Below are 25,754 nucleotides of genomic sequence, written 5' to 3'. Positions count from 1 at the left end.
TGTACAGAAGTATGAAGGTAACCATATTGGAAAGGTCAGTAGCAGAATATCAACTGAACTCAAAAGAAGCAGGTCATACCACATTTGCACTTTAGAAAACAGTGGTAAATTCCAATTCAGTGACACGAAACTAATCTTCAGAACTTCTTTGAGCTAAGAATGGAAAAATATAAAGGCATGAGCACATGATAAAGGTAGCAAGGCTGAATTAGCTACCGACTATGTCAGATAAATGCATTGGTCAAGAGAGGTAAATCAAGGAACAATTTATATTTGTGGAGCATTGGCATCAATTCTAGGGAGGTGTGACATACCATATATAGATCAGTCACTTTACATCTCAAAAGAGCTGGAACCAATATCCTTGCAACATAACTTGCTGTTGCTTCAGGGCAACATTTCAATTAATTTAGCTGAGGGTGGACCTACAGAGGGAGCTTTGAAAAGGAAAAAAGGGTGCAACAAAAAAAGGTTTGGTGAGATTAAGTAGCAACAGAATAAATAAATGACAGATTTTCCAAATCCAAGGGAGTCCAAGAGCAAGTAAAAGCAAGAAATATACATATTAAGGCTGTTCTGCTGTATGCACAGATAATCACATTGGATAAGTATACTGTGTCAATTTTAGGAGTACTGACTAAAAAAAGGTAGAATTGAGTTCAGAAAAATATATCGAAGGGAACAGAGAAGCAGAAGTGGAAGTATTGATAAAGGAATGCTGGGAAAGTGCATGTCCTAGAACAATCAAGGATACTATGTGAATTATTTTATAGTCACTAGGATAATGTTTGAGCCAGTTATAGATTCTTGTAACAATTGCTACATCAGTTATGAAGGCTGCGCATACAAATTGGTATTAAACACTTAAACTTTCAGGAGTACGTCATATTCTAAGCAAGTAGAGAAGTTAGTCAAAAAATGCTTCATGTTGGAATTCAAGCTTGAGGAATGAGGAAAAATCTGAAGTATTAGTTCTGGGACTAACTAATGGCAGAACAGACTCGATGGGCCTAATTTTGCTATGTCTCTTGGGTCTTTTTTGTCAGCATATTACAAGCGTGGTGATAATAAGGGGTTTCAATTATTCAGATATAGCCTGAACTCGCAACAGCAGATGTAGCCTGACATGCTGAGTTTTTCCAGTATTTTCTACCTTTATTCTAGGTGCTCAGCATCTTCAGTTTTTTATGATACAGGTACATTTGTGCCTCTGCTGTTCAGGTCAGTAATTTATTTCAAAGTAGTTGATGTTGCAATGGCTCCCTCTACTGATTTATCAGAAAACAAAATATTTTTGTTTTAGTTTATATTCAAGGCAACCATTCCTAAAGTTTTCCAAGTCTCTGTTTCCTATAGCTTATTAAGTATAATTCTTGCCATCCATCATTAAGTCTTCATGTGGCTACCACCTTCCTCACTGCAGACAGTACACATTCAGAGGATAACCATTAATTATAGTGGACTTGGGATCCTCTGAATTCGCTAAAATACCACTTCAATATTACTTTGGTGCCTTTGTAGCTGTTGTACTTTTGGATATACACTCAGTGTCCACTTTATTAGGTGTGGCTATACACCTGCTCATTAATGCAAATATCTAATCAGTCCATCACACAGCAGCAACTCAATGCATAAATGGATGCAAACACGGCCAGAAGGTTCAATTGTTCTTCAGATAAAACATCAGAATGGGGGAGAAATGTAATCTAGGTGACTGACCATTGTTGGTGCCAGACTCATAGTTTGAGTATCTCAGAAAATGCTGATCTCCTGGGATTTTCATGCAGAACAGTTTCTAGTCTATTGTTCACAGGGGGTGGTGCAAAAAACAAGGACATCTAGTGAGTGGCAGTTCTGTGGGCAAAAGAGCCTTGTTAATGAGGGGTCCGAGGAGAATGGCCAGGCTGCTTCAAGCTGACAGTAACCTCAAATAACTATGTTACGATAGGGATGCACAGAAGAGCATCTCTGAATGCACAACATATCAAACCTTTAAGTGGATGGACGGCAGCAGCAGAAGACCACAAGCATACAGTAGGTACTTAATAAAGTGGCCACTGAATGTATTTTTTACATTCATCTATTTTTTCCCCCACATCTATGTCTTGATTCTACCATTCCAATTTTTATTTCCATACCTGACCATTTGTTAAGCTTATTTATTGTGGATGGATTTCCTGCGTTATGTGATTATTTTTCTTGACAAAGGGGCAAGACTTTAAGCACAACTTTAATAATTTTCCACTCCATCCTACAATTCTTAATTACTGGTCTGAGGTTTTCTACCACTTATAACACATATGCAAATTTAGCCAAACAGGACATTGAAAATGAGGATCTTTTCGAAGATAAACTTTTGACAAATTTAGCTAAGATGTTCAATAGACAATAGGTGCAGGAGTAGGCCATTCAGCCCTTCAAGCCAGCACCGCCATTCACTGTGATTGTGGCTGATCATCCACAATCAGTACCCTGTTCCTGCCTTCTCCCCATATCCCTTGACTCCGCTATCTAACTTTCTTGAAAGAATCCAGAGAATTGGCCTCCACTGCCTTCTGAGGCAGAGCATTCCACAGATCCACAACCCTCTGTGTGAAAGTTTTTCCTCAACTCTGTTCTAAATGGTCTACCCCTTATTTTTAAACTGTGGTCTCTGGTTCTGGACTCCCCCAACATCGGGAACAAGTTTCCTGCCTCTAGCATGTCCAATCCCCTAATAATCTTATATGTTTCAATCGGATCCCCTCTCATCATTCTAAATTCCAGTGTATACAAGCCCAGTCGTTCCAATCTTTCAACATATGAAAGATGTTGAAAATTCCCGCCATCCCTGGAATTAACCCAGTGAACCTACAGTGAACTCCCTCCATAGCAAGAATGTCCTTCCTCAAATTTGGAGACCAAAACTGCACACAATACTCCAGGTGGGGTCTCACCAGGGCCTTGTACAACTGCAGAAGGACCTCTTTGCTCCTATATTCAACTCCCCTTGTTATGAAGGCCAACATGCCATTAGCTATCTTCACTGCCTGCTGTACCTGTATGCTTACTCTCAGTGACTGATGAACAAGGACACCCAGATCTCTTTGTACTTCCTCTTTTCCTAACTTGACACCATTCAGATAGTAATCTGCCTTCCTGTTCTTGCCACCAAAGTGGATAACCTCACATTTATCCACATTAAACTGCATCTGCCATGCATCTGCCCACTCACCCAAACTGTCCAAGTCACCCCGTATTCTCATAACATCCTCCTCACATTTCACACTGTCACCCAGCTTTGTGTCATCTGCAAATTTGCTAATGTTACTTTTAATCCCTTCATCTAAATCATTAATGTATGTTGTAAATAGCTGTGACCCCAGCACCGAGCCTTGCGGTACCCCACTAGTCACTGCCTGCCATTCTGAAAAGGACCTGTTAATCCCTACTCTTTGTTTCCTGTCTGCCAACCAATTTTCTATCCGTATCAGTACCCTACCCCCAATACCATGTGCTCTAGTTTTGCCCACTAACCTCCTATGTAGGACCTTATCAAAGGCTTTCTGTAAGTCCAGGTTCACTACACCCACTGGCTTTCCCATGTCCATTTTCATAGTTACATCCTCAAAAAAATCACATTTAATATAACATACCGCCATTATCCTTTTCGAACCTCCATATTTAAACAATTAAGTACGCCCCCTTTTCCAGGTGATCTGTACCTTTCTTTCTATCATAATCTCTGGAGTGGGGATGCTTGCATTACGTTCAATTTCATTCAAAATCAGATTTAAGTTTAATTTAGCTGACATAAGAGTATGTCACAAAATGTTTTGTCGTAGCAGTACAGTGCAATACATAAAAATACTATAAATTATAATAATGTTCTTAATGAGAGCAAAAATAATGAGGTAGTGTTTATGGACTGTTCATTCAGAAATCTGATGGCACCGGGAACAAAGCCGTTTCTAAAACATTGAATGTGGTGAGTGCATGTCTTCAGGCTCCTGTACCTGCCCAGCAAATGAAGCACTCCACACCTGTAAGACAACAGACCAAGGCAACATTAAGGAATATGCTATCAGTGGTAAGGAAGATTCATATCACCAAAATGCCAGATGGCAACCACCTCCAACAACTAATAAACACTACCAAGATATTTTGATTCAATGACATTATCATCACTGACTTCCCCATCAACATCCTGGGGCTCACCACTGACCAGAAACTCAGCTCCACCAGCTACATTGATAGAGTGGCTACAAGAATAGATCAAAAGCTGTATATCTCAGGAATGCCATATCTTCAGAAACTCTCCACTAACCACAGGCTGAAATATGGAATGAACTGATGAGCACAGCTCCAACTAACACACAGGAAGTTCACTATTTTATGTTAAAGTCAGAGGGATTAGTCTCTCAACTCATTCCTTCTACTTGTCACACAATGACTGCTATGCACCCTAACCACAAAACACTACAGATATTTATCTAGGTTGTTCCAACAGTACCTCCCAAACCCATAACCACCGCCACTCAAGAGGACAAAGGCATGGAATTCATAGGAACACCACCACCTGCCGGTCCCCCCGAACATGGAACACAACCTTGATTTAGTAATATACTGCTAAACCTTCAATGTTGCTAGGTTCAAATCCTGGAGCTGTCTCAAAAATATCACTATGGGAGTATCTGAATTATGAAGGGCCTTCAACCTAAAATATTTATTATATGTTTATCCATCCACAGTTATTGTCTGTTCCTCTACTTCCAGCATTTTCAGATTTTTCTTTTGTATTGAAAGCTGGGCAGTTCATTTATCGCAATTATGTTAGTCCAAGTCTTGAAAAATTTGTACATTTCCTCAGGGTGGTTAAAATATCACACTGTCAAGCAATTGTAAACCTCTACCTTAGGTTCATTCAACACACATCAAAGTTGCTGGTGAACGCAGCATCCCAGGCTGCATCTCTATGAAGAGGTACAGTCAACATTTCGGGCCGAGACCCCTCGTCAGGACTAACTGAAAGAAGAGCTAGTAAGAGATTTGATCTTAGGTTCATTTCCTATTTAAATCATTTATTTTCATTATTGATCAACTGTACTCAAATAATGGTTAACAAAATATTCATTTTTCATAAAATCCCCATTCGTCATATTACCTTAAAAATGCACACAAAATCATTTCAGACAGAATGTGGTTCAAGACCATACTTCAGGATTTAAAATACATTCAGTACAATTACTTTAACTTTTGTTATTTGATTTCAGATCTTCCCACATCACACTATTCCTTTCAGCATGACTTGAATTGCAGTTTGCCTTGTTTTTCTTTACTGTTGCTGTTCAAATTAATTTGCTTGTAGAATGGGCTTTCTGTAATAATTGCAAGTTACCACATACACTTTCATTTGCTTTGCCTTAAGCAATTTTTGGCACAATATAATCAAGTCATTGATCTTCAAAACCTGCATTCAAAAATGCCTCTAGGTTACAAGTCTTCTGAGGGGCAGTTTCAACAACTCATGTCAGTACTGAACTACCTCCAGTTTTCCTTGGAAATTGTTCTGGGCATTCAGCTGAATTTTAATTGGATTACAGCACTTAGATGCTTGTGTTCATAATTCCCTCGGCAGTCATAAGGGAAGCAGTAGGTCGGACTGTCCATTTCTTTCCGGTATAGGATGATGGCTTCTTGTGGTTTTGATGAAAGCGGAGTACCAGAACTCAACAATCAGGCTTTCCGAAATTTGAGCACTGATAGTCGCTCTCTCCCAGCTTGCCTTGAAATAAACACAGTCCCTTTCAAATTAAAACTTTTCAATGATTCTATTACTTCCTCTGTAAAAAAAAACAAAACACACACAATTAAAGCAGTGTTTTCATGTGAAGCAAGTACTTCTAACATATAGATAAATAACTGGGCATGCATTTCAAAGTGAACACTACTCAAAGAGAAAAAAGATCTTTTAGAAAGTTAGTGATATGGTATTAAGGAACAAAGTTATGCAGATAACAAATAATACAGAAGTAGAAGCTGAAGCAGCCTGAATTAGCAAATTAAGTACTTCATCATATATCTTTAACTTAAAGTAAACATCAACATTTCCAAAGTAAATGTCATTTACATACCATTTCATATTTATATGATATCAAACCTCAAGTATGTAGGTAACCCTACATGGAAACATGCAAAGGGGATGCAATTTCACCACCCTGTCCTTTGCCCCTTCAGCCAACAGCTCTGAAGTTGGTTTTCAGAGACAAGATGTGTAGGAAATACTGTCCACTAGGAATACAGAAAAAAATTAATTATGAACTTGAGGACCTGAGTTATACAGAAAAACTCAATAGGTTAAGACTTTATTCCTTAAAGCGTCAGAGAATGAGTGGAGATTTGATAGAGGTAGAGGGATATAGATAGGATAAATTTTATCTGGCTTTCTAAGGTGAACATGACTGGAAACTTCTTCACTCAGAGGGTAGTTAGAGCATTGAACTAGCCAGCGGATGTGGGTTCAATTTCAACATTCAAGGGAAGTTTAGGTAAACACGCGGATGGGAGCGGTACAGAAGGCTGTGATCTAGGTGGGACTAAGCAGAATGATGTTCGGTTTGGACTAGATAGGACAAGGGGCCTGTTTCTGTGTTATAGTGCTTTACGACTATGACTCTATGAAACAAGTACTGCACAGCTCCTGGTTGAATTCCTGATTAGCTGGAATCAGTCATTCCATCTGCACTCGCTCGGAAGTCTATATCTGGACCAGAAGAGAATACTAATGAAACCTTCTGGACAGCAAGTTTGAGGAAATTGTCCAACCCACCAAGAAAGGAAGCCAAACCTTCTGATATTATCTGTGCTGACTTAGCTTCCACAGACTGCAACTCCCCCCCAACCCCCCTTAGCAAACTCCCTTTTGTGGTTACCTGTATTCATTCTTACAAACACAATCAAACAATAAAAAGAATTCACCACAAACCACAATAAGCACGTATATTCACCTCTGTCACCTCTTTTGTGAAATATTTCATTTTCACCTTGAGATGTTAGGTCGATTACTATTCAATTTGTTGAAAATAAGCTTCTCCTTCTTTCTCCTAAAGCATTCACTCACCATCTATTGGCTATTCATAAATCAAATAAAAATCTTATTTCTTTTAAAGGAAATGAATAGAATATCAATACAGATGCGAAAGATTATGTACTGAGAACAGTTCCTCACTTATGCCCACAAGTCTTTTGATAAGAACGAGAATGATTTCAAATTTTCTCACCTGGATCATTTTCCTGAACTGTCACCAAATAAAAGATTCCCTGACTGGAGAGGAGGCTTGAGACCTGAGGGAAAAAGCGATCCATGACTTCACGACCTCTTTCTCCACCAGCCCAAGATGCCTCTATACCATGGCTACCAACCTAGGAAGGAAAAAAAAAACACAAGAACAGGCAGTTAGAGCACAATCACACAGATACATTTTTATAATTTTTTTTAAATAATTCTTCAAATAATTGAAATACTAGAGGTGCAATTAGGACACTTCTTGTTTACATTTTTACAAAATTTCTCCAGTCCCGTAGTCTCTACTTCAAACATTTTAGTAGTCTTTCAAAGAAAGTTAGTCAGGACTAACGAGGGGTCTCGGCCCGAAACGTCAACTGTACCTCTTCCTATAGATGCTGCCCGGCCTGCTGCTTTCACCAGCATTTTTTGTATGTGTTGCTTGAACTTCCAGCATCTGCAGATTTCCTCGTGTTTGCATACTTACATTTGTGTAGTATTTTTCACAACATTATGACATCTTAAATTATTTTACATCTAATGAAGCACTTAATGTATAAAACAGAATCAGATCTATAAATCTCAACTTAAACATTCACAACATATGAGTAATCACAGCCCTCTACAGTTGAGATTTTTAGGTTCATAACTCTGTTTTAGGAATTTTTCCCATTTCTGTAACAAATGGTTAACCCCCTGCCCTAAATCCAGACCACAAGAGGATCTTTTGTCCCAATCAAGATCTCTTAAAGTCCTGTATGATTCAATAAGACTGTCCTTCTAAACCTGAGTGGGAAAGCCCACATTATACTTAATCAACTCTCATAAAACTCCCTCATTTCCAAGATCAATTTAGTGGTTTCACAGTGCGTTCACTCCACAGCAACTGCGTGCTTCTTATGGTGTGCGTATATAATGCACCAAATGTAATTTCACTAAAGCTGTGTGCAATCTCAATATCATACTCTTATTTGCCTTCTCATAATAAAAGCCAACATTTACTAGTTTAGCTACATTTCAAAAATGCAGCCTTCCTGTTCTACCTATCTTGCACACTTAAGTGGTGTAACTATCTTTGCATCATCAGTAAACTTGGATATGTTACACCAAACTTTTCATCTAAGTTAGTAATATAAATTTTGAGTGGTTGAAAATCCGATATTACTTTATCAATACATTTTGCAAATCCAGTGGTTCTACTCTGCAAAAGTAACCTTATAAAATTACTATTAGATTTATCAAATATAATTTCCCCACTGAATGACCATTTAGTTATTTTTCAAAAGCCAGATTTTTCATGTTAGATTGCAAAATTTTACCAAAGACAGCCTTATTTTTTTAGATAACACACATAAAAAATGCTGGTGAATGCAGCAGGCCAGGCAGCATCTATAGGAAGAGGCTATTGGCTCGTGTTTGCTTATTTTTTCAGAGCTCTCTACTTTCTCCTTTCTTAATTACCGGTTATTTTTGCTACCTTTCAATCTGTAGGAATGTTCCAGAATGAAGGAATTCAAGGAAATGGGACAGTCAATTTATGCACAAGCAAGTCCAAAATAGCACTGTAACAGTTACCAAATAACTTATTTTAATACAGTTTATTGAAAGACAAATAGTGGCCATTAGAAAGGATCAACTTTATTCACCAGATACATTATTAGGAACTTGCAAATATATATGCTGTACAAAGTTGATCACAGATATGGTACAATACTCATTTAGTAATGTATTAAAGATTATGCCCATGACTGTAGAATAGGATTAGTGTTCAAAACGCACCTTTAAAGTACTTATAGGAGATGGAACAACGTAGCTTAAAATGTAAAACTGCACTTAGAAAGTCAGGTTTATAAATTTTATACTCACTTCTTCTGAGGGAGTTGCAACATAAGGTGGATTAAATACCAGCACATCAACTTGATTTTGTAGTCGTGGCAACAGTCCAGTGACCTGATTATATGAAGGAAGTAAAAATGAAAATATAATAGTTTTTAAAGAAATAAATGCAGAAACAGAAGCAAACCATGAGGCTAAATATTAAAACTGTTATTTTGATGGATGGCTCAGTAGCCAGGATTTTCTATCTTTTTCCAGAGGAACTGCACCTCTGATGGAGTTGAGCTTCCAATCCAGACAATGCTTTTAGGTCCTAAGTGAATTTCGGGCCATTTGGTCATTTACATTTGGTGGTATCCCAGATATATACCACTAAAGGGAAGAACCAACAGTTCATCACAATGGCAGCCGTCATGTTTGGCTTTCAAAAACCAAAATGACAGGAAACTTGGGAAATTCGTCGCTTTGCTAAGCGCTGCCACATCTCATGCATCCAGGTATGCTTAACCATACTGACAGGAATACAAAGTAACACATACAAAATGCTGGAGGAACTCAGCAGATCAGGCAGCAATGTCCTGTTGAAGGGTCTCAGCCAGAAACATCAACTGTTTATTCACTTCCAAAGATCTGCCTGATCTGCTGAGTTCCTCCAGCATTCTGTATGTGTTACTTGGGATCTGCAGAATTGCTTGCATTTTTTGACTGGAATAGTAATAGTATATTAGGATTTGAAACACCTTGGCCATTATCCAAGACGCCTGTTTCCTTAAATCATTCATTGACTTGAAGTAAGCAGTAACTAAATCTACACTGTGAAGTGGACAAGTTACCTGGCCTATATTTAATTACATTTTCTGTCTTTGCTTCTAAACTCTTCTTCAAAAAAGCAACTGGTCTTACCTGACATATTCCTCCATCTTCTGGCTAAGCTGACAATTAAATCAAAATGTGCATTTATTTGTCATTTACAATTTTGCTTTTTACATCAAAGCACTGCACCAGACTTAAAACTAAAGCACAATGGCTACTATTTGATTAGATTAAACATATGATTACACGTTAGTAAGAACTAAGATCAAAAGGAAAAGGAAGAGAAAACGCAGTGTTTAATATGGAATTCTAGGGGGTGGTACAATGTCACAGCAGACAGTGCTGCCGCCCCACAGCTCCATCGATGTGGGTTTGATCACGACATGTCCATGTGGGGATTGCATGTTCTCCCTAAGACTGGACTTCCCTTGATGCCCTGGTTTCCTCCCACATCCTAAAGACATATAGACCTATAAGACAATTGATTGCTGTAAATTGCCCATAGTATATAGGTGAGTGGTAGAACCTGGGTGGTGGGTGGGGGAGAAGGAGGAAACAAATTGGTAGGGACATGGGAAAAGTGAAATTAGCATAGTGAATTAATGAAAACAATAAATGTGATGGCCTCCCTCTCTCACTCGCTGCTCCCGAAGGTCCCTGCGTTCCGATGGGGGGGCGGGGGGTGGTGTGTGTCTCTCTCTCTCTCACTCAATGCTCTCAGAGGACGGTGCTGGAGTTCAAGATTGGGCAAGATTTAATCGACGCAGTCTGTGGATTGTACTCTGTAGTTCATGTTATGATATGTTTCTGGTAGCTCCTTTTTTTGTTGCTATTTTGGGCAATTTTGAATTGGGGCAGCCTGGAGATAATGGACTGAGCTGTATCGAACATACCTAGACTCTTTCGATGTTGTTTTATATTCTGCATCTTTCACTCTTTTTTTGTTGCCATTTGTGCAATTTGTTTTTTTTTGTACATGGGGGATGATGTTTTTCTTGAGTGGGTTCCGTGGCTTTCTTTGTTGGCTATCTGTGGGGAAGACAATCTCAAGATTGTACACTATAAACATGCTTTGATAATAAATGTACTTTGAATCTTCGATAGTCACAGTGGACTCAATGGACAAAAAGGCCTTCATCCACACCATCTAACTATGATTCCATCATTTCCATTATGAATATCAACTTAGACAATGCAGTTTAATACATTATTGTGTCTGTCATGTTATCAATAACATTACTGAAAACACAGCTAATGGACAGACCAAATTCTTACAAATGGTATTCTATATAAAAACAGCAATGAATATTAATGAAGAGAATAAATTGCAGGCAGACAAATAAAAACTGGGAAAGTGAGACTAATGAATTTGCTTCCCTGGGAGTGAGTGTGGAGCTGATAGACCAAGCAGCCTCCTTCTTTATTATACAATATAGGAATGCAATGTAATTGAGCCATATAATGGTACAGCGCAGAAACATGCCTTTGACCCACTGTGACCCTTGCTGACCATTCTGCCAAGCTACAATAATCCCCACATTGGGCCTGCATTCTTCTATATCTTACCTAAGTGTTGGTTTAAACGTAGTAATTCTATTTTACTCCAACATCTCCTCCGGCAGCCAGTTTCAGGAAAAAATCCCTTCAAAACTCTTTCCTCACAATCTAAATTTATACCCCCATCACGCTTCATGATAATTTAACCTTGCCTTTACTTCACAACTTACCAGATCAGTAATGATTGGCTGGATATTCACCCCATTTTTCCAGGCACTTTCTTGTGCACAAGCAGCAGCCAAGCAATTAATATCTGTACAGCTTTAAATAAAAATTAAAAGGACAAACATCAAGATTCATTTTATTCTATCACATCTGTCTGCAAATGTCTCTGCAGTTAGAACTTTGAATATCATTTGGTTTTCTCTTCACAAACCCATTTTTTTAATTAAGTAATTGAGTATTGGTGCACTAGAGTAAATAAAAATCAGTCAATTCTCTTCAATATTTATGGAAAAACATACCTTCTACTTATCCCTTTCACACTGCAGCTTTCCATTCAACCTTACATACCTGACAGTCTCCCCCACAAACATCACACTAATTTTTGTAGAATTCTGAGCTAATTTTAATTGTAGCCCCAAATATTAAATTCGGCATTCACATACTTATTATTCTAGAATAAACAATAATGTGACAAACCAACACTTACAGATAAAATGAGGTAGGCCCAATCATGGAAGCTAGGAATACAGAGACAACACCAGATCCTGTTCCAACCTCAAGGCAAATACTGGGACTGCAAAAATAAAACATTTCATTTCTCTGTAGAAAGTAAGTAATACCTGTGCTATTAATATACTGTAATTATATCTCCTACACCTAATACAGTGGCCACTGTGTATGTTCGTGGTCTTCTGCTGCTGTAACCCATCCACTTCAAGGTTCGTCATGTTGGACGTTCAGAGATAATCTTCAGCACACCATCATTGTAACGCATGGCTGTTTGAGTTACTGTTGCCTTCCTGTCAGTTTAAACCAGTCTGGCCATTCACCTCTGACCTCTCGTTTACAAGGCACTTTCACCCACAGATCTATCACTCACTGGATTTTTTTTTTTGTTTTTTGCACCATTCTTTGAAACTCTGGAGACTCCCAGGAATATCAAAGTTCAAAGTAAATTTATTATCAAAGTACATATATGTCACCATATACTACCTTGAGATTAGTTTCCTTGCGGACAGTGTAAATACAAGAAACACAACAGAATCAATGAAAGACCACATCCAACAGGATGGACAACAAACAATGCTTAAAACAAAAACAATAAATTGTGGAAATACAAAAAAGAAAATTAATAATAAATAAGCAACAAATGTCAAGAACGTGAGATGAAGAGTCCTTGAAAATGAGTCCAATTCAGTGATGGGCAAATGAAGTTATCTCCCCCGGTTCAAGAGCCCGATGACCGATGAGTCCTGAACCTGGTGGTGCGGGTCCTGAGGATCCTGTACCTTCTTTCCAGTGGCAGCTGTGAGAAGAGAGTATGGCCTAGATTGTGGGGGTCCTTCAAAGTTCAAAGTACATTTATTATCAAAGTATGCATACATTATACAACCCTGAGATTCCTCTCTTAACAGGCAGCCATGAAACAAAGAAATCCAAAAGAACCCTGAAAAAAAGACTGTCACACACCCAATGTGCACAGAGAAAAAGCATATCACGCAAACAGTAACCCCCTAGCAAGTAGCATACTGAACTGAAGTCCGCAAAGACTCCCATAGTTCAGCATAATTCAGCACAGAGCCAAGTTGTGGAGCAACGAGCTAATCTTGTCCATCCCTTGCCTTGGACCTTACCTTTTCAATCTAGTCCGGTGCCTAAATCAACATCTAAACATCAGGTTCCATCACCTTGATCTGTTCTGAGGCCATGAACCCAACGCCTTGATTTGGCCTGTACCCAACCTTTCCAGTTCAGCTTTGCACTTAAGTTTCCATCCAAACATCAAGATCAATCACCCTGACCCACTCCGGTGCCTGGACCCCGCAACTTCAACTTGGCCAGTAACCGAGCTTTTCAATTCAGCCCTGTGCTTAAGTCTCCATCTAAACATTGAGTTCAGTCAAATTGGGACACTCTGGTGTCCAGACCTTGCCACCTCGATTCAGCATTCAGTATGGCACTTAAAACTATTGAACCTGGGTCTTCCTTGCTCTTGATGACAGGCCCGCTGCCTTGCCTTGCCTCGATTCTGCCAGATCGAATTGCCTCCAAGTTTATTATCTGCGATGGTCATTTACCAGAAAAAGTGTGATTAACAAACTATTTAGTTGTTCTCCTTGTTTCATTAGCCAACAGCTAGAAGTCGCTGATATTCACCAGCGCTAGAAGTTTAAGATGTCCTTGACGATGGATGCTGCTTTCCTGCGACATTCTTTCTCAATGGTGGGGTGGGCTTTACCTGTGATGCACTGGCTATATCCACTACTTCCTGTCTGCCTTTCCGTACAAGGGCACTGGTGTTTCCATACCAGGTCATGATGCAAACAGTCAATGCACTCTCTGCCATACATCTATAGAAGCTTGTCAAAGTTTCAGACGACATGCTGAATCTTTGCAAACTTCTAAGAAAGTAAGTCACTGCTGTGCTTTCTTCATAATAGCACTTACAATAACACCAAGAAATTTTAAGTTTTGAACCCTCTGATCTCCCGATGAGGACTGGCTCTTGGACCTCCAGTTTCCTCCTCCTGAAGTCAATAATCATCTCCTTGGTCTACTTGACAGTAAGAGAGAGGTTGCTGATTTGGCAGCACTTAGCCAGATTTTCAATCTCTTTCCTATATGCCTTTTATTCAGCCAATGATGGTGGTATCTTCAGCACACTTAACTTTGGCATTAAAGCTGTGCTTAGCCTCAGCCATAACTATAAAGTGAGTGGGGGCTAAGCACACAGCTTGTGGTGCACTTGTGCTAAGTGAAATTGTGGAGAACATTTTGTTGTCAATCCAAACTAACCAAAGTCTGCAAGTGAGGAAATCAAGGACTCAGTTGCACATGGAATTACTAACGGCCAGGTCTTGAAGCTTATAGATTAGTTTTGAGGGGATGATAGTATTCAGTGCTGAGCTGTAGTCGATGAAGAACGTCCTAATGTACACACCTTTGCTGTCCAGATGTTCCAGGATAGAAGGAACAGCCAATGAAATGACAACTGCTGTTGACCTGTTATAACAGTAGGCAAATTGGAGTGGACCCAAGTCGCTTCTCAGGCAGATTCATCACCAACCTCTCAAACCACTTCATACATTTGAAGCAGAATAATTTTTCTCATGTTAGCACATGGTAGACATGTTTTTACACTATGGGGGTGCCAGAAAATATATTGTGCCTAAGAGGGGCATTGGCAAATATGAAGGTGCTTTAGGGGGCCCTTGTGGCTACGGGGGTCAGGGGGTATGGAGGGAAGGCTGGGGCGGGGTTCTGAGTTGGATGATCAGCCATGATCATAATAAATGGCGGTGCAGGCTCGAAGGGCCGAATGGCCTACTCCTGCACCTATTTTCTATGTTTCTATGTTTCTATGTATCACAGTGGATGAAAGTGCTCCTGAATGATGATCATTGAGCTAGGTTACCACGTTCTTCTTAGGCATCTCATCCAGCACCAACAATCATACCATGATCTGTCACTTTGCTCACATCTCTTCCCCATTCTAATGTTTGGTTTGAACAAGTAAACCTCTTGACCATGCCTGCATGCTTTTCTGCACCAAGTTGTTCCCACATGATTGCCTAACTAGATATTTGCATTAACCAGCATGTATACAACGTACACCTAATAAAATATTTCTCTGATCCTGAAAATGTTAACTAGGTTAACTGCTTATCGAGCTGTTGCAGAATCTTTGGAATTGAATTTTAGAAGTAAAGTTCAATATGATCATGGCATCATACACTAAACAATACAAGGGAAGGTAAACGAACAAGATAACCAATATCCTTTGCCACGGCAAGGAATCTGGCTACCAATGTCCATTCTGAAGTCAGTCTTCTTTTTCCAGATGAAGTGGTGAAACAACAAAGGGCAAGAAAGTAACCAGAAGCTTGTCTGCACTAGCACACAGTAGAGGAATTGGCTAACTTGTTCTCGCTTTACCTGTATTTGGATTAGTAGAACATTACAAACATGGTCTAAGATTGTTGAATACAGGAATTACCACTTGATGGACTGAGGCAGTGAGAACCCCAAGTCCAGGAAAGGGAAACATGGCCATGCCAAATCATGAAAGAATGGACAAAAAGAAACCAAGGCATTCTCAGACTCAGGAACCTTTTGCCAACATGTTCTCGATGAAACATGTAAAGATGGGCCTATACACACCATCACATCGGACCTGCCCTAAGTATGATGGTTTAAATTCCTTTCACTAGCAACCATCTTCCTTTTGACTGTGCTTTTCAATCTGAAATCCTTGTGTCCCCTCAAACTTTCTTAACCAGGCTTTAAGGTATTCACTCCGAATACCTCCTTCTCAGCATAAAACTGCCTAGAGTTAGATGAAAAATAATTACAAATTCCCATTATGCTTTTAACATAGTCTGATTTAAAGATTTTTTAAAAATCACACAATTGAAACATATTTGAACAGTTTCAGATAATGGCGTACCAGAGCTGCTGTATTTCTTTCACATCTTTTTCTAAGGCATCCATTAATAGGAAGGTATCCTCTGCTGGATCATATACATCAGCGTATTCTCCACGGCCGACATGGGGACAGTAAGGCGTTGAAAACATCTTCCTATAGTTTTTTTAATGAACAAAACATTCTTGTTAGCAGTCATAATAAATGATGTCACATGGTTGTATTTCTTCCAAACTACCATATTGTTTGTCTCGGGTCACACTGTACATATTGAGATACTCTAAAGATAGATCTCATGCATATTCTCATGTGAAATATACTCTTAATATAATTATAGACAAAATTGGTATCATAAATTCTAACTTTTGTAAATAACTGAAATCCAAAATCTAACTTGCTTTTATTCCTCACTCCCTTTCAAAGGGCATTGTTAAAGTTCAAATTAAATTTACTATCAAAGTGCATATATGTCACCATATACAACTATGAGATTCATTTTCTTGTGGGCATGCTCAATAAATCCATAATAGAGTCAATGAAAGACTGCATCAACCTGGGCATTCACCCAGTGTGCAAAAGACAATGAACTGTACAAATACAAAAAGAAATAAGTAATAATTATAAATAAATAAGCAATAATATTGAGAACATGAGATGAAGAGTCCTTGAAAGTGAGTCCATTGGTTGTGAGAGCATTTCAATGATGGGGCAAGGGAAGTTGAGTGAAGATGTTCCCTTTGGTTCAAGAGCCTGATGATTGAGGGGTGGTAACTTTTCTTGAACCTGGTGATGTGAGTCCTGAAGCCCCTGTACCTTCTTCCTGATGACAGCAGTAAGAAGAGTGCATGTCCTGGGTGGTGGGGATTCTGACTATGGGTGCTAATTATAAAATAATTGTCCACAAAGTCACTGAAGAGACTCCTCAGAATTCCTAAAATCATGTTTGCCAGCTACTTGTTGAGAAAAAAAGTTCTAACAATTTCACAAGGCGAAGAAGGTGAAATCATGAACCTAAGGTTCAGTCAATACAGTCGTGATACAACTTGAGTTTGTAGGAAGTCACTGGACTCAATGGGGATTAAGAATGCAGTTTGAGTGTTGGCCATTTAAACAAAATCATTTCAGTAAATACAGGGCTTGTAATACTTCGTACTGTGATAATTAGCAATAATTGCTTTTTAAATCAATAAGCTGGAAAATCTTATGCTACACAAATTTTATGATTTTATATTTTAACCACTTGTTAAATTATTTTTAAAATTACAATAACTTGGATTGTATTCTCTGGATTTTAGATTGAAGGTGTAACTTTACAGATATTTGCCAAATATTATGCAGATGTGATGGATAGAAAGAAGCTATTTCTGGTAGCTGGGGATGTTGTCTAAAAATGACATCCAGACATTCCAGGAATCAGTAAATACTGTTTTGTTTTAAGTAACAGGCACAGTCTGAATTCTCTTCAACAAACAGCAATTGTTGCTGGGATGATTGTTGATTTTAAAATCAGAGGTAGACATTTGGTATAGTAACCCACACAAAATGCTGGAGAACCTTCACCAGGGTCCCTGGCCTGAAACAACTACTCTTTATTCCTTTCCATAGATGCTGTTTCACCTGCTGAGTTCCTCGGGGGTGGGTGCGTGTGTGTGTGTGTGTGTGTGTGTGTCAGTGTTACTCTGGATTTCCAGCATCTGCAAGATCTCTTGCATTTAGACATTTGGGATTAAGAGCATGGGAAAAAGTATGGAGTTCAGCCATAGATTAATCAGTAGATTTAATTTACTAAAGGGCTTACTCCCACTACTTTGAGAATTACTGCAAAATAATCAGTGAGCAATTGCACAAGTATAATTCATTCAATGATGTTCATTCATTTTGAAGTTTGAAAGGGAAGCCCCTGACTTTCGGAGATAAGATATACTTGTAATCTTTCAGACTCACAAATTCCATATATCATTTCTCAGAAATTAACAATATAACATTTTTGAGATACGGAAAATCATTCACCCCACCGAGCCTATAATGACTGTAAAATCAATCCGCCTAGTCTCATTTCTTTGGCTTTACAAACTATTTCTTTTCCGGTACAGTACTTACTGAAATCCCTTTCGAACGATGCAATTGAATCTGTCTTCACTTTTACCCAGGTAGTGTATTCGGATACCCGCCATTCACTATATAAAACTCTTTTCATATTTTACTTTTGATCCATTTCACCATTCCACATCCCTGGCACTTGACCCCAGCGGGATCAGTTTGTTTCTATTTACTCCGTCTATCAACTTCATGATGTTAAATAATTCGACCACTCCTCTGCACCTATGGAGAACTCTAGTTTATCCTTATGACCAAAGTTGGGATGATCCGGTTGCAACTGATTATTATTACGCGAGTAAATGTAGTCTACAGCTCACGTAGCAAATTGATAAATATAAAGTGCATTTTACAGGTCAATAGAATTAGACCACAGTTCCAAATTTACGTGGTACTTGTCTAACTACAATTGCGATGCTCAGTTTAATAAGACTCATTTTCCGCAGTGAATGTACGGTTGTCCTTTAGGCAGCGCACGCTGTCTGCAATCGGCAACATGTGCCGCACATGTCCAGCAGTCACTGGGTTTGGCGCAGGTCGAGGCTGCAGCGGGACTTCCGTTAAGAGGAAACTGACTATAGTTCAGCGTTGGGGAACGCAGCCACGGAGCAGTGGTAGTTGCTGACAAAACTCCGGTACCTCAGCACAAAGATCCCGGCAGGGGCAACGACAGCACATCCACCCGGAGCCTCTCTAAAGCACAAGCACCCTCAATGCCCTCTACTGCGCAGACTCCACACACACCAATCGCCTGGGCAACGGTCCGTGCACCCCAGATTCCTCCGGTTCCCTGGTCAAATGCCCTCATTCCCGGGGTAAGGTTACTGAAACCCCAAAAGAAATGCGCTGAACGAATAGCCTACCTTACAACTTGTCTTCGTAGCAAGTCTCTTACATGAGAATCTCGTTGCATTTTCCATTACTGTACTTTATTATACAAAACACAAATACAGTGCAGCTGCCAGAAATACGAAATAAAACAAATTTACAGTTTCTGATCACAGCGAAGACCTGTGCTGGTGAATGGTCATCATCAAAAATTTTCTTTCTCCAACAGAAGTTGTCTAATCTATTCAGTATTCCTTTTGGTTTGCAAATTAGAGCATACTTTTTTTGTGATGAAGCTTCTGGATTGGAATTTGAACCCACAAGATTCCCACTCCTGTTACAGACTGACCAAAAGTTGAAAATTATTGTTTCTATAATGTCACTAGCTGAGAATGTTCAAACCGTACATTTCTTTCAGTACCAATCCTGATGTAAGTGGGTATTTAAATAAGGTCTACAAAAGGCACCCATTAATGTAAAGAAATGTTAATAGTCAAAATGGAGACATATAGATCTTGGTGATAAAATCTGAAATGGAAAAAAAAGCTGCTGGAGAAACTCAGCCAGTGGGAGTTGCATCTATGGAGAAAAATCGACAGTCAATGTTTCTGATCAAGGCCCTTCTTCAGGATTTATAACAAGGGATAAGGCCATAAAATATAGGAGCAGAATTATGCCATTTGGCCCATCGAGTCTGCTCTGACATTTCATCATGGCCGACCCATTTCCCTCCAATAGTCATAGTCATAGTCATACTTTATTGATCCCGGGGGAAATTGGTTTTCGTTACAGTTACACCATAAATAATAAATGGTAATAAAACTATAAATAGTTAAATAGTAATATGTAAATTATGCCAGTAAATTATGAAATAAGTCCAGGACCAGCCTATTGGCTCAGGGTGTCTGACCCTTGAATGGAGGAGTTGTAAAGTTTGATGGCCACAGGCAGGAATGATTTCCTATGACGCTCTGTGTTGCATCTCGGTGGAATGAGTCCCAATCTCCTGCGTTCTTTCCATACCATTCATGACCCAACAAATCCACCTTTCAGTTTCCCAAGAACCTTCACTTTAGTTACGGTAAGATTCTTGTACAGATTCTCTCCATGTGTCCAAGTCCTTTTGCAGACTCCCTGCTTCTCAACTCTACCTACCCCTCACCTATCTGTATATCGTCCTGAAACTTGGCCTCAAAGCCACCAATTCCATCATCCAAATCACTGACATATAAAGTTAAAAATAAGCGATCCCAACACAGACCCACAGTCACTGGCAGCCAACCTGAAAATGCTCCCTTAATTCTCACTCTTTGCTTCCTGCTAATCAGTAAATACTCTATCAATGCGAGAATTTTTCTTATAATACCATGGGCTTTTTAAGCAGCCTCATGTCAAAGGCCGTTGAAAATCGAAGTAAACATCCACCGATTCTCTTTTGTCTATCCTACTTGTTATATCTTCAAAGAATTCCAACAGGTAGCTATTACAAAGATATTATTCTGTGGATAAAATAAAGTATAATTTTATAACGGTGTCGGTGACAATCTTGCTAAATTGAGCGAAATGTGCACCGCTGAAGTTTATGTTACAGATCCTGATGAACCCAGTCAGCCACTGTGTTCAAATTTTGAGGGGAAAGGTCAGAGAAAGCTATCGTTTCCTCGCCGGAATGTAGCGAGGTCGGACACTTCCGGCGGCGCTGTGGCTGCACAAGGCGAGGTTGGAAAATCTTTTGCACCGTACACCATTAAACAAGCATGACGAAGAAACGGAAGCGTAGTGATTCTTTAACTGATGCAGACGCGAGTAAAGTCAAGTCTGTGGCTGTGGAGTTCACTGGGACTCTGTTTAAAAACCAGTTGAAACGTCCAGAAGGAGTGGAGAAAGGTGAAACCAATGACAAGTTGGAGATTTCAGTCTCTTCCCATTGTGTATTTTGGTGCTTAGCAACTTTCTTTTTGTCGGCCTTGAAATTTGGATGAATTGCTTAATACACATTTTAGAATAAAAACTTTCTTCTAACATTAAGTCTGGTGCAGATGGAGTACAGGTTTGAACGGACCATCTCTTATGACATAACGAGGAGTCCAGCAGACCGCTAGCAATGAGATTAGAGATGGTAAAACGTGGCAAACTATTTGTTACAGGGAAATGATGCAAGCAAACATTTTTCTTTGTCTCTCAACTCCTCCTGCCCCCAGACATTTTCTTGTCTTCAGATATTGAACCTTTCCTTTCGATATGTCTATGAGTGAGAATATCTAGATTTCAGCAGGGATGCGGACGGGTCTATTCTTGACAGTGCTGATCAGGGTTAATGTGTATTGTGTAGCCAACGTATACAAGTTTGCTCAAATGGATGAGCGTGGACTGACTTTCCAAAGAACTGTTTGTATAGAAACGTTTGTACAGAACAATTATGTTCACTTGTGTTGCATCCTCAGACAATGCTGTATATAAAACATCACACTGCAAGTTATGCTTTATTTAGGTTTGCACTTATCTCCTATTCTGTTGGATTAAGATCCTTGATCTACCAAATCTTAGTATAATAGTTGGTAGACTATTTTATCAGAATGTGTAACCTGCCATATTGTTATCACAAACACTTTCTTTTTAGGTTTCTGGTGGTATCTTAAAGATCTTCACATGAGCCTTTCACTGAGATTTTGTGCTTCTCTAATAAGAATTTTGACAGTTTGGGGCAATCTCCACAATTCAAAGTGAAAAAAAATCTATTTGCCAATAATTGTAGTCCCATATCACAAACAGTTATTTAGGGAGACTAATGTAAAACTTGGAATTTTCCAAATTTAGAAGTACCTAGATCCATAACACAAAATACTCTGCAGATGCTGGGGTCAAAGCAACACGCACAACAAGCTGGAGGAACTCAACAGGTCAGGCAGCATCCGTGGAAAAGATCGGGCCTGACGAAGGGTTCCGGCCCGAAACGTTGACCGATCTTTTCCACGGATGCTGCCCGACCTGCTGAGTTCCTCCAGCATGTTGTGAGTGTTAACTAGATCCATATTTGGATCAGTGACTTGAAATAGTGGGAAGTAATGAAAAAGCCTTTATTATAGTAATGTAATAAACTTACTGGGCAAAGGAACTGAGAAATAACAAGTTAATGTGTCATTCATCCTGAGAGTGGGGTGAACAGTGAAGCAATTAGTCGGGCTACCTCAGAGCTCTAGGGACAGGTTCAACCTTGATCACTGGTGCTGTTGGAGTCTGCACTTTATCGATGGGTTTTCCTGGGTTACCTGGTTTACCCCCACCCCCATCACAAAGATACGAGCCAGTAGGTTAATTGTAAATTATTGTTAGTGTGTAAGTTGGCGGGAGAATCTGAGGGAAGTCAAATTAGTGGAAGATTCACGTCGCTCTGAGCTGGCACAGACATGATATGCCAGAATAGGTGTGTTCTGTGTGGTAAGGGAAGGTGGTGATTTGTCCTATGATAAAGGGGTTATCAGGAAAAATTAAAAGTGACTTGCACTCATGGGAATTTACAGAACTGACAACATTAAAGTTTTGAAGTTCAAACGTAAACACATTTTGGTGGGGAGGGAAGCAACACACACAAAATGCTGGAGGAACTCAGCAGGCCAGGCAGCATCTATGGAAAAGAGTATTGTCAACGTTTTGGGCCAAAACCCTTCAGCAGGACTGGAGAAAAAAAAAGCTGAGGAGTAGATTTAAAAGGTGGGGGGGGGAGGGAGGAGAGAAACACAAGGTGATAGGTGAAATCTGAAGGGGGAGGGATGAAGTAGAGAACTTGGAAGTTGATTGGTGAAAGAAACAGAAGACCATGGAAGAAAGAAAAGGAGGGAGGAGCACCAGAGGGAGCCGATGGGTGGGCAAGGAGGTAAGGTGAGAGAGGGAAAAAGGGATGGGAAATGGTGAAGGACAGCGGGAGATGGAGATGACCAGAAGTTCGAGAGATCGATGTTCACGACACCAGGTTGGAGGCTACCCAGACAAAGTATAAGGTATTGTTCCTCCAACCTAAGTGTGACCTCATCCTGACATGGATAGACATCAGAATGGGAATGGGAAGTGGAATTAAAATGGGTGGCCACTGGGAGATCCCGCGGATGGTCTACTTTGAATCTTCAAGAGATATTGAAATGCTGTCTTTGAAAATGTGCCAAGTTTCTTATTATTGGTAATATTTGCTTTTGTTAAAAATAAAGTTGGGAGTGAGGAAATGCTTAACAAATCCTTGTGAAAAAAATTTCACTTTCTGAAAACTATAACGTGGTTGGGATTAAAAACAATTCGGGACTACTCTCCTGCCAGCAAGTATTTATCCTTTGGTCTGAGTTCTAATCAAAACTAATTGAATATTGTCTGAAATTAAAACACAATAGTGTGAATATGCATTTGGCCTGACAACAGCTAAATGAGTAAACAGAAAGCTTATATGTCTTGTCCCTTTCTTGATCTCTCCATTTCCAGAGACAGATTATCTACCAAAATTTCTTACAAACCCTCTGACTCCCCAAGTTACCCAATTACACCTTTTCCCACCCTGTCACTTGCAAAGATGCTATTTCGTTCTCCCAGTTCCACTCCAGGGGATGTCTGACCAACATAGTCCTCATCTATATCGCCTCCATGTCGGACACTCTGTCCATTGGACCCAGGTATATCAGGAATAAGGTTCCCCTTGTTGTGACCTACCACCTTTTGAGCCTGCACATCCAACATATTCTCCACAGCAGTCCATCCAGGTGAGGCAGCACCTCTCATGTGAATCCATCGGCATCGTGTATTGTATTTAGTGCTCCTGGTGTGGCCTCCTTAAATCAGCGAGATGTGACGCAGATTTAGGGGATTGCATTATCGAGCACTTGCACTCTGTCAGCTGTAATGTCCGGGATCTCCTGGTGGCCAGCCATTGCAAACCATCATCCCATTCCCACATTGACATGTCTATATAGGACCTCTTCCGTTGCCACATTGAGGCCAAGCACGGATTAGAGGAGCAACGCCTTACATTCTCTCTTGGTGGTCTTTACCACTTTCTTTCTTGTATCTTCACCTTCACAACCTGCCTGTCACTGTTACTTTTCTCTCTCTGGTCCCCAAGGTCCCTCCCTTTTTTCCATGATCTACTGGACCCATATCAAATTCCTACTTCTTCAGCCCTTTACCTCTTCCACCTGTCACCTCCCAGCTTCTCACATCATTCCCTTTTTTCACCACTCTCCCTCCTTTGATCCATCACCTAGATTCACCAGCTCGTGCTCCTCCTCCTCTCCCCGGCCTTTTACTGTGGCTTCCTCCCTCTTTCTTTCTGGTCCTGATAGCCGAATGGTCTTGGCCTGAAATGTAATTGTTCATTTCCTTCCAAAAATAATGCCTGACCTGCTGAGTTCCTCCAGTGTTTTCTCTGTGTTGCAGCCTATATCTGAAACGTGAATCTTGTTAGTATTTCTTAAGAAAAGATTCAATTCCACAAGTTTTTGTTTAAATTTCAGATACCTAGCAAATGAATGTTGTTTTTATGAGCTGCTGTAATAATTGTAGACATTTGAAATGTTAAAACTCCTTTTCTGTTTCTTTCAGGTTTGGTGACCTTTATTTCTATAGCCAAACAGTTACCCTGCTCTGGACTGTATGATGTTGTGGAAGGGTACATAAAAATTTCAGCTGAATGTGCAGAATTTTTTAAGCTGCTTGATGGAGAAAACTTGACAGAAAAGGAGGTGAATTTTACTGTTAAAACTTGAATTAAATAGTGCTTTGCTTACCAGTGCTAAAAATATTGAAACAAATAACATGAGGTATTACTTACATTCACTAAATGAAAGAAATCATCATTTGTAAATAAGTCAAGCCTATGATGAAGCTGGATGTGAAATGCATCCTGGCCCTCTCTTCAGCTCATTAGTACTCTGTCAAATGATTAGTCCAGCCGCAAGGGGGATTCAAATTTGTCTGTGGGCCAAGCAAGGTGCTTTGTACCCTGGGTCGCCCTGTTGGCTGTAACAGGGCTGCCCTGTTGCCTGTAACAGGGCTACCCAGTTGGATTGGTTGCTCAGTTTAGAGATTTGCACAATGGTGTATGCTAACACTGATTAAGTCCCAATTAATGTTTTTGTGATAGAAGAGCTTGGGTGAACATGATGCTGATTTTTACAATCAACGTTCTGTTCAAAAATAAGTTTAATCAAAAAATAAATTATTGGCTTAAATTGATGTCTTGGAGATTATGCAATTCAGTAACATCTAGCATAGTATCTGTGCCAGATAACTCTTAACTATTGTTGTCTTCGAAAGGAAACCACCTTTGCTGCTGCTAGATAAAGATTTGGATTCTCCTATTTAAATACCACTGGGAGATAGGAAATACCATTTAGCAAAGTCTAACTACTTGTTGGCACCAGAGATTAGATTTTTATAAAGAACATTAGCATTAATATTTCCTAAGTCTGAAAAAGGTGACCTGTAAAGTTTAAATGTTTAATAGCTCCCAGCGAACATGAAAATGCTGAAGCTGAAACAAGTTTTGTCTTCCAAATGGCTTCAGTATAAGATGTTTTTTAAAAACCAGTTGTATTGAACTCAATCCTCCTTCAATGCCCATAGCCGTACAACCTGCACGATATGTATATCTCGCACTTCAACCAGGGAAGAAGTGATTGTATTACATTACTTTCTTCCGGCTTCCCATTGAAAACATGTAAAGATTTGCCAATTTTTTTTCTGTCAAACAATTTTGTGATCTTAAACACTGTACTTCTCATGATTTTTACA

The 25,754-nt window shown here is 39.6% G+C and overlaps 2 protein-coding genes across 6 annotated transcripts in view; one reads left to right on the top strand and one right to left on the bottom strand.

Moving 5' to 3' along the window:
* Positions 1-4,279: 4,279 nt before the first annotated feature.
* On the bottom strand, positions 4,280-18,875 carry n6amt1 (N-6 adenine-specific DNA methyltransferase 1). 4 transcript variants are annotated; one of them, XR_011886281.1, is made up of 8 exons: positions 18,159-18,869; positions 16,083-16,214; positions 12,123-12,209; positions 11,641-11,731; positions 9,131-9,214; positions 7,260-7,401; positions 6,114-6,270; positions 5,752-5,822 (listed from the first exon to the last, which is right to left on the bottom strand). XR_011886281.1 is itself a non-coding variant. In XM_072260100.1 (7 exons), the coding sequence occupies exons 2-7, from the start codon at positions 16,208-16,210 to the stop codon at positions 5,716-5,718; spliced, it is 639 nt and encodes a 212-aa protein (XP_072116201.1). In that variant the 5' UTR covers positions 16,211-16,214; positions 18,795-18,875; the 3' UTR covers positions 4,280-5,715. The 4 variants fall into 4 exon arrangements, 3 of the variants coding, with proteins under 3 accessions (XP_072116201.1, XP_072116199.1, XP_072116200.1); XM_072260100.1 differs by lacking the exon at positions 6,114-6,270 and having other exon boundaries at positions 4,280-5,822; positions 18,795-18,875; XM_072260098.1 differs by lacking the exon at positions 6,114-6,270 and having other exon boundaries at positions 4,281-5,822.
* Positions 18,876-20,687: 1,812 nt separating this feature from the next.
* Positions 20,688-25,754, top strand: part of urb1 (URB1 ribosome biogenesis homolog) — a 126,845-nt gene continuing 121,778 nt past the window's right edge. For both annotated transcript variants that reach the window (XM_072260096.1, XM_072260097.1), the window contains exons 1-2: positions 20,688-20,870; positions 24,564-24,703. In XM_072260096.1, the coding sequence (XP_072116197.1) occupies positions 20,741-20,870; positions 24,564-24,703 (270 nt within the window). In that variant the 5' untranslated portion in view covers positions 20,688-20,740. The remainder of the gene's footprint in view (positions 20,871-24,563; positions 24,704-25,754) is intronic.

This window comes from Mobula birostris, chromosome 6 (assembly GCF_030028105.1).
Source record: "Mobula birostris isolate sMobBir1 chromosome 6, sMobBir1.hap1, whole genome shotgun sequence".
In the NCBI taxonomy this organism is placed as follows: domain Eukaryota; kingdom Metazoa; phylum Chordata; class Chondrichthyes; order Myliobatiformes; family Myliobatidae; genus Mobula; species Mobula birostris.
The sequence above is the reverse complement of the archived record's forward strand: the minus strand, read 5'-3'. Positions and strand labels throughout refer to the sequence as shown.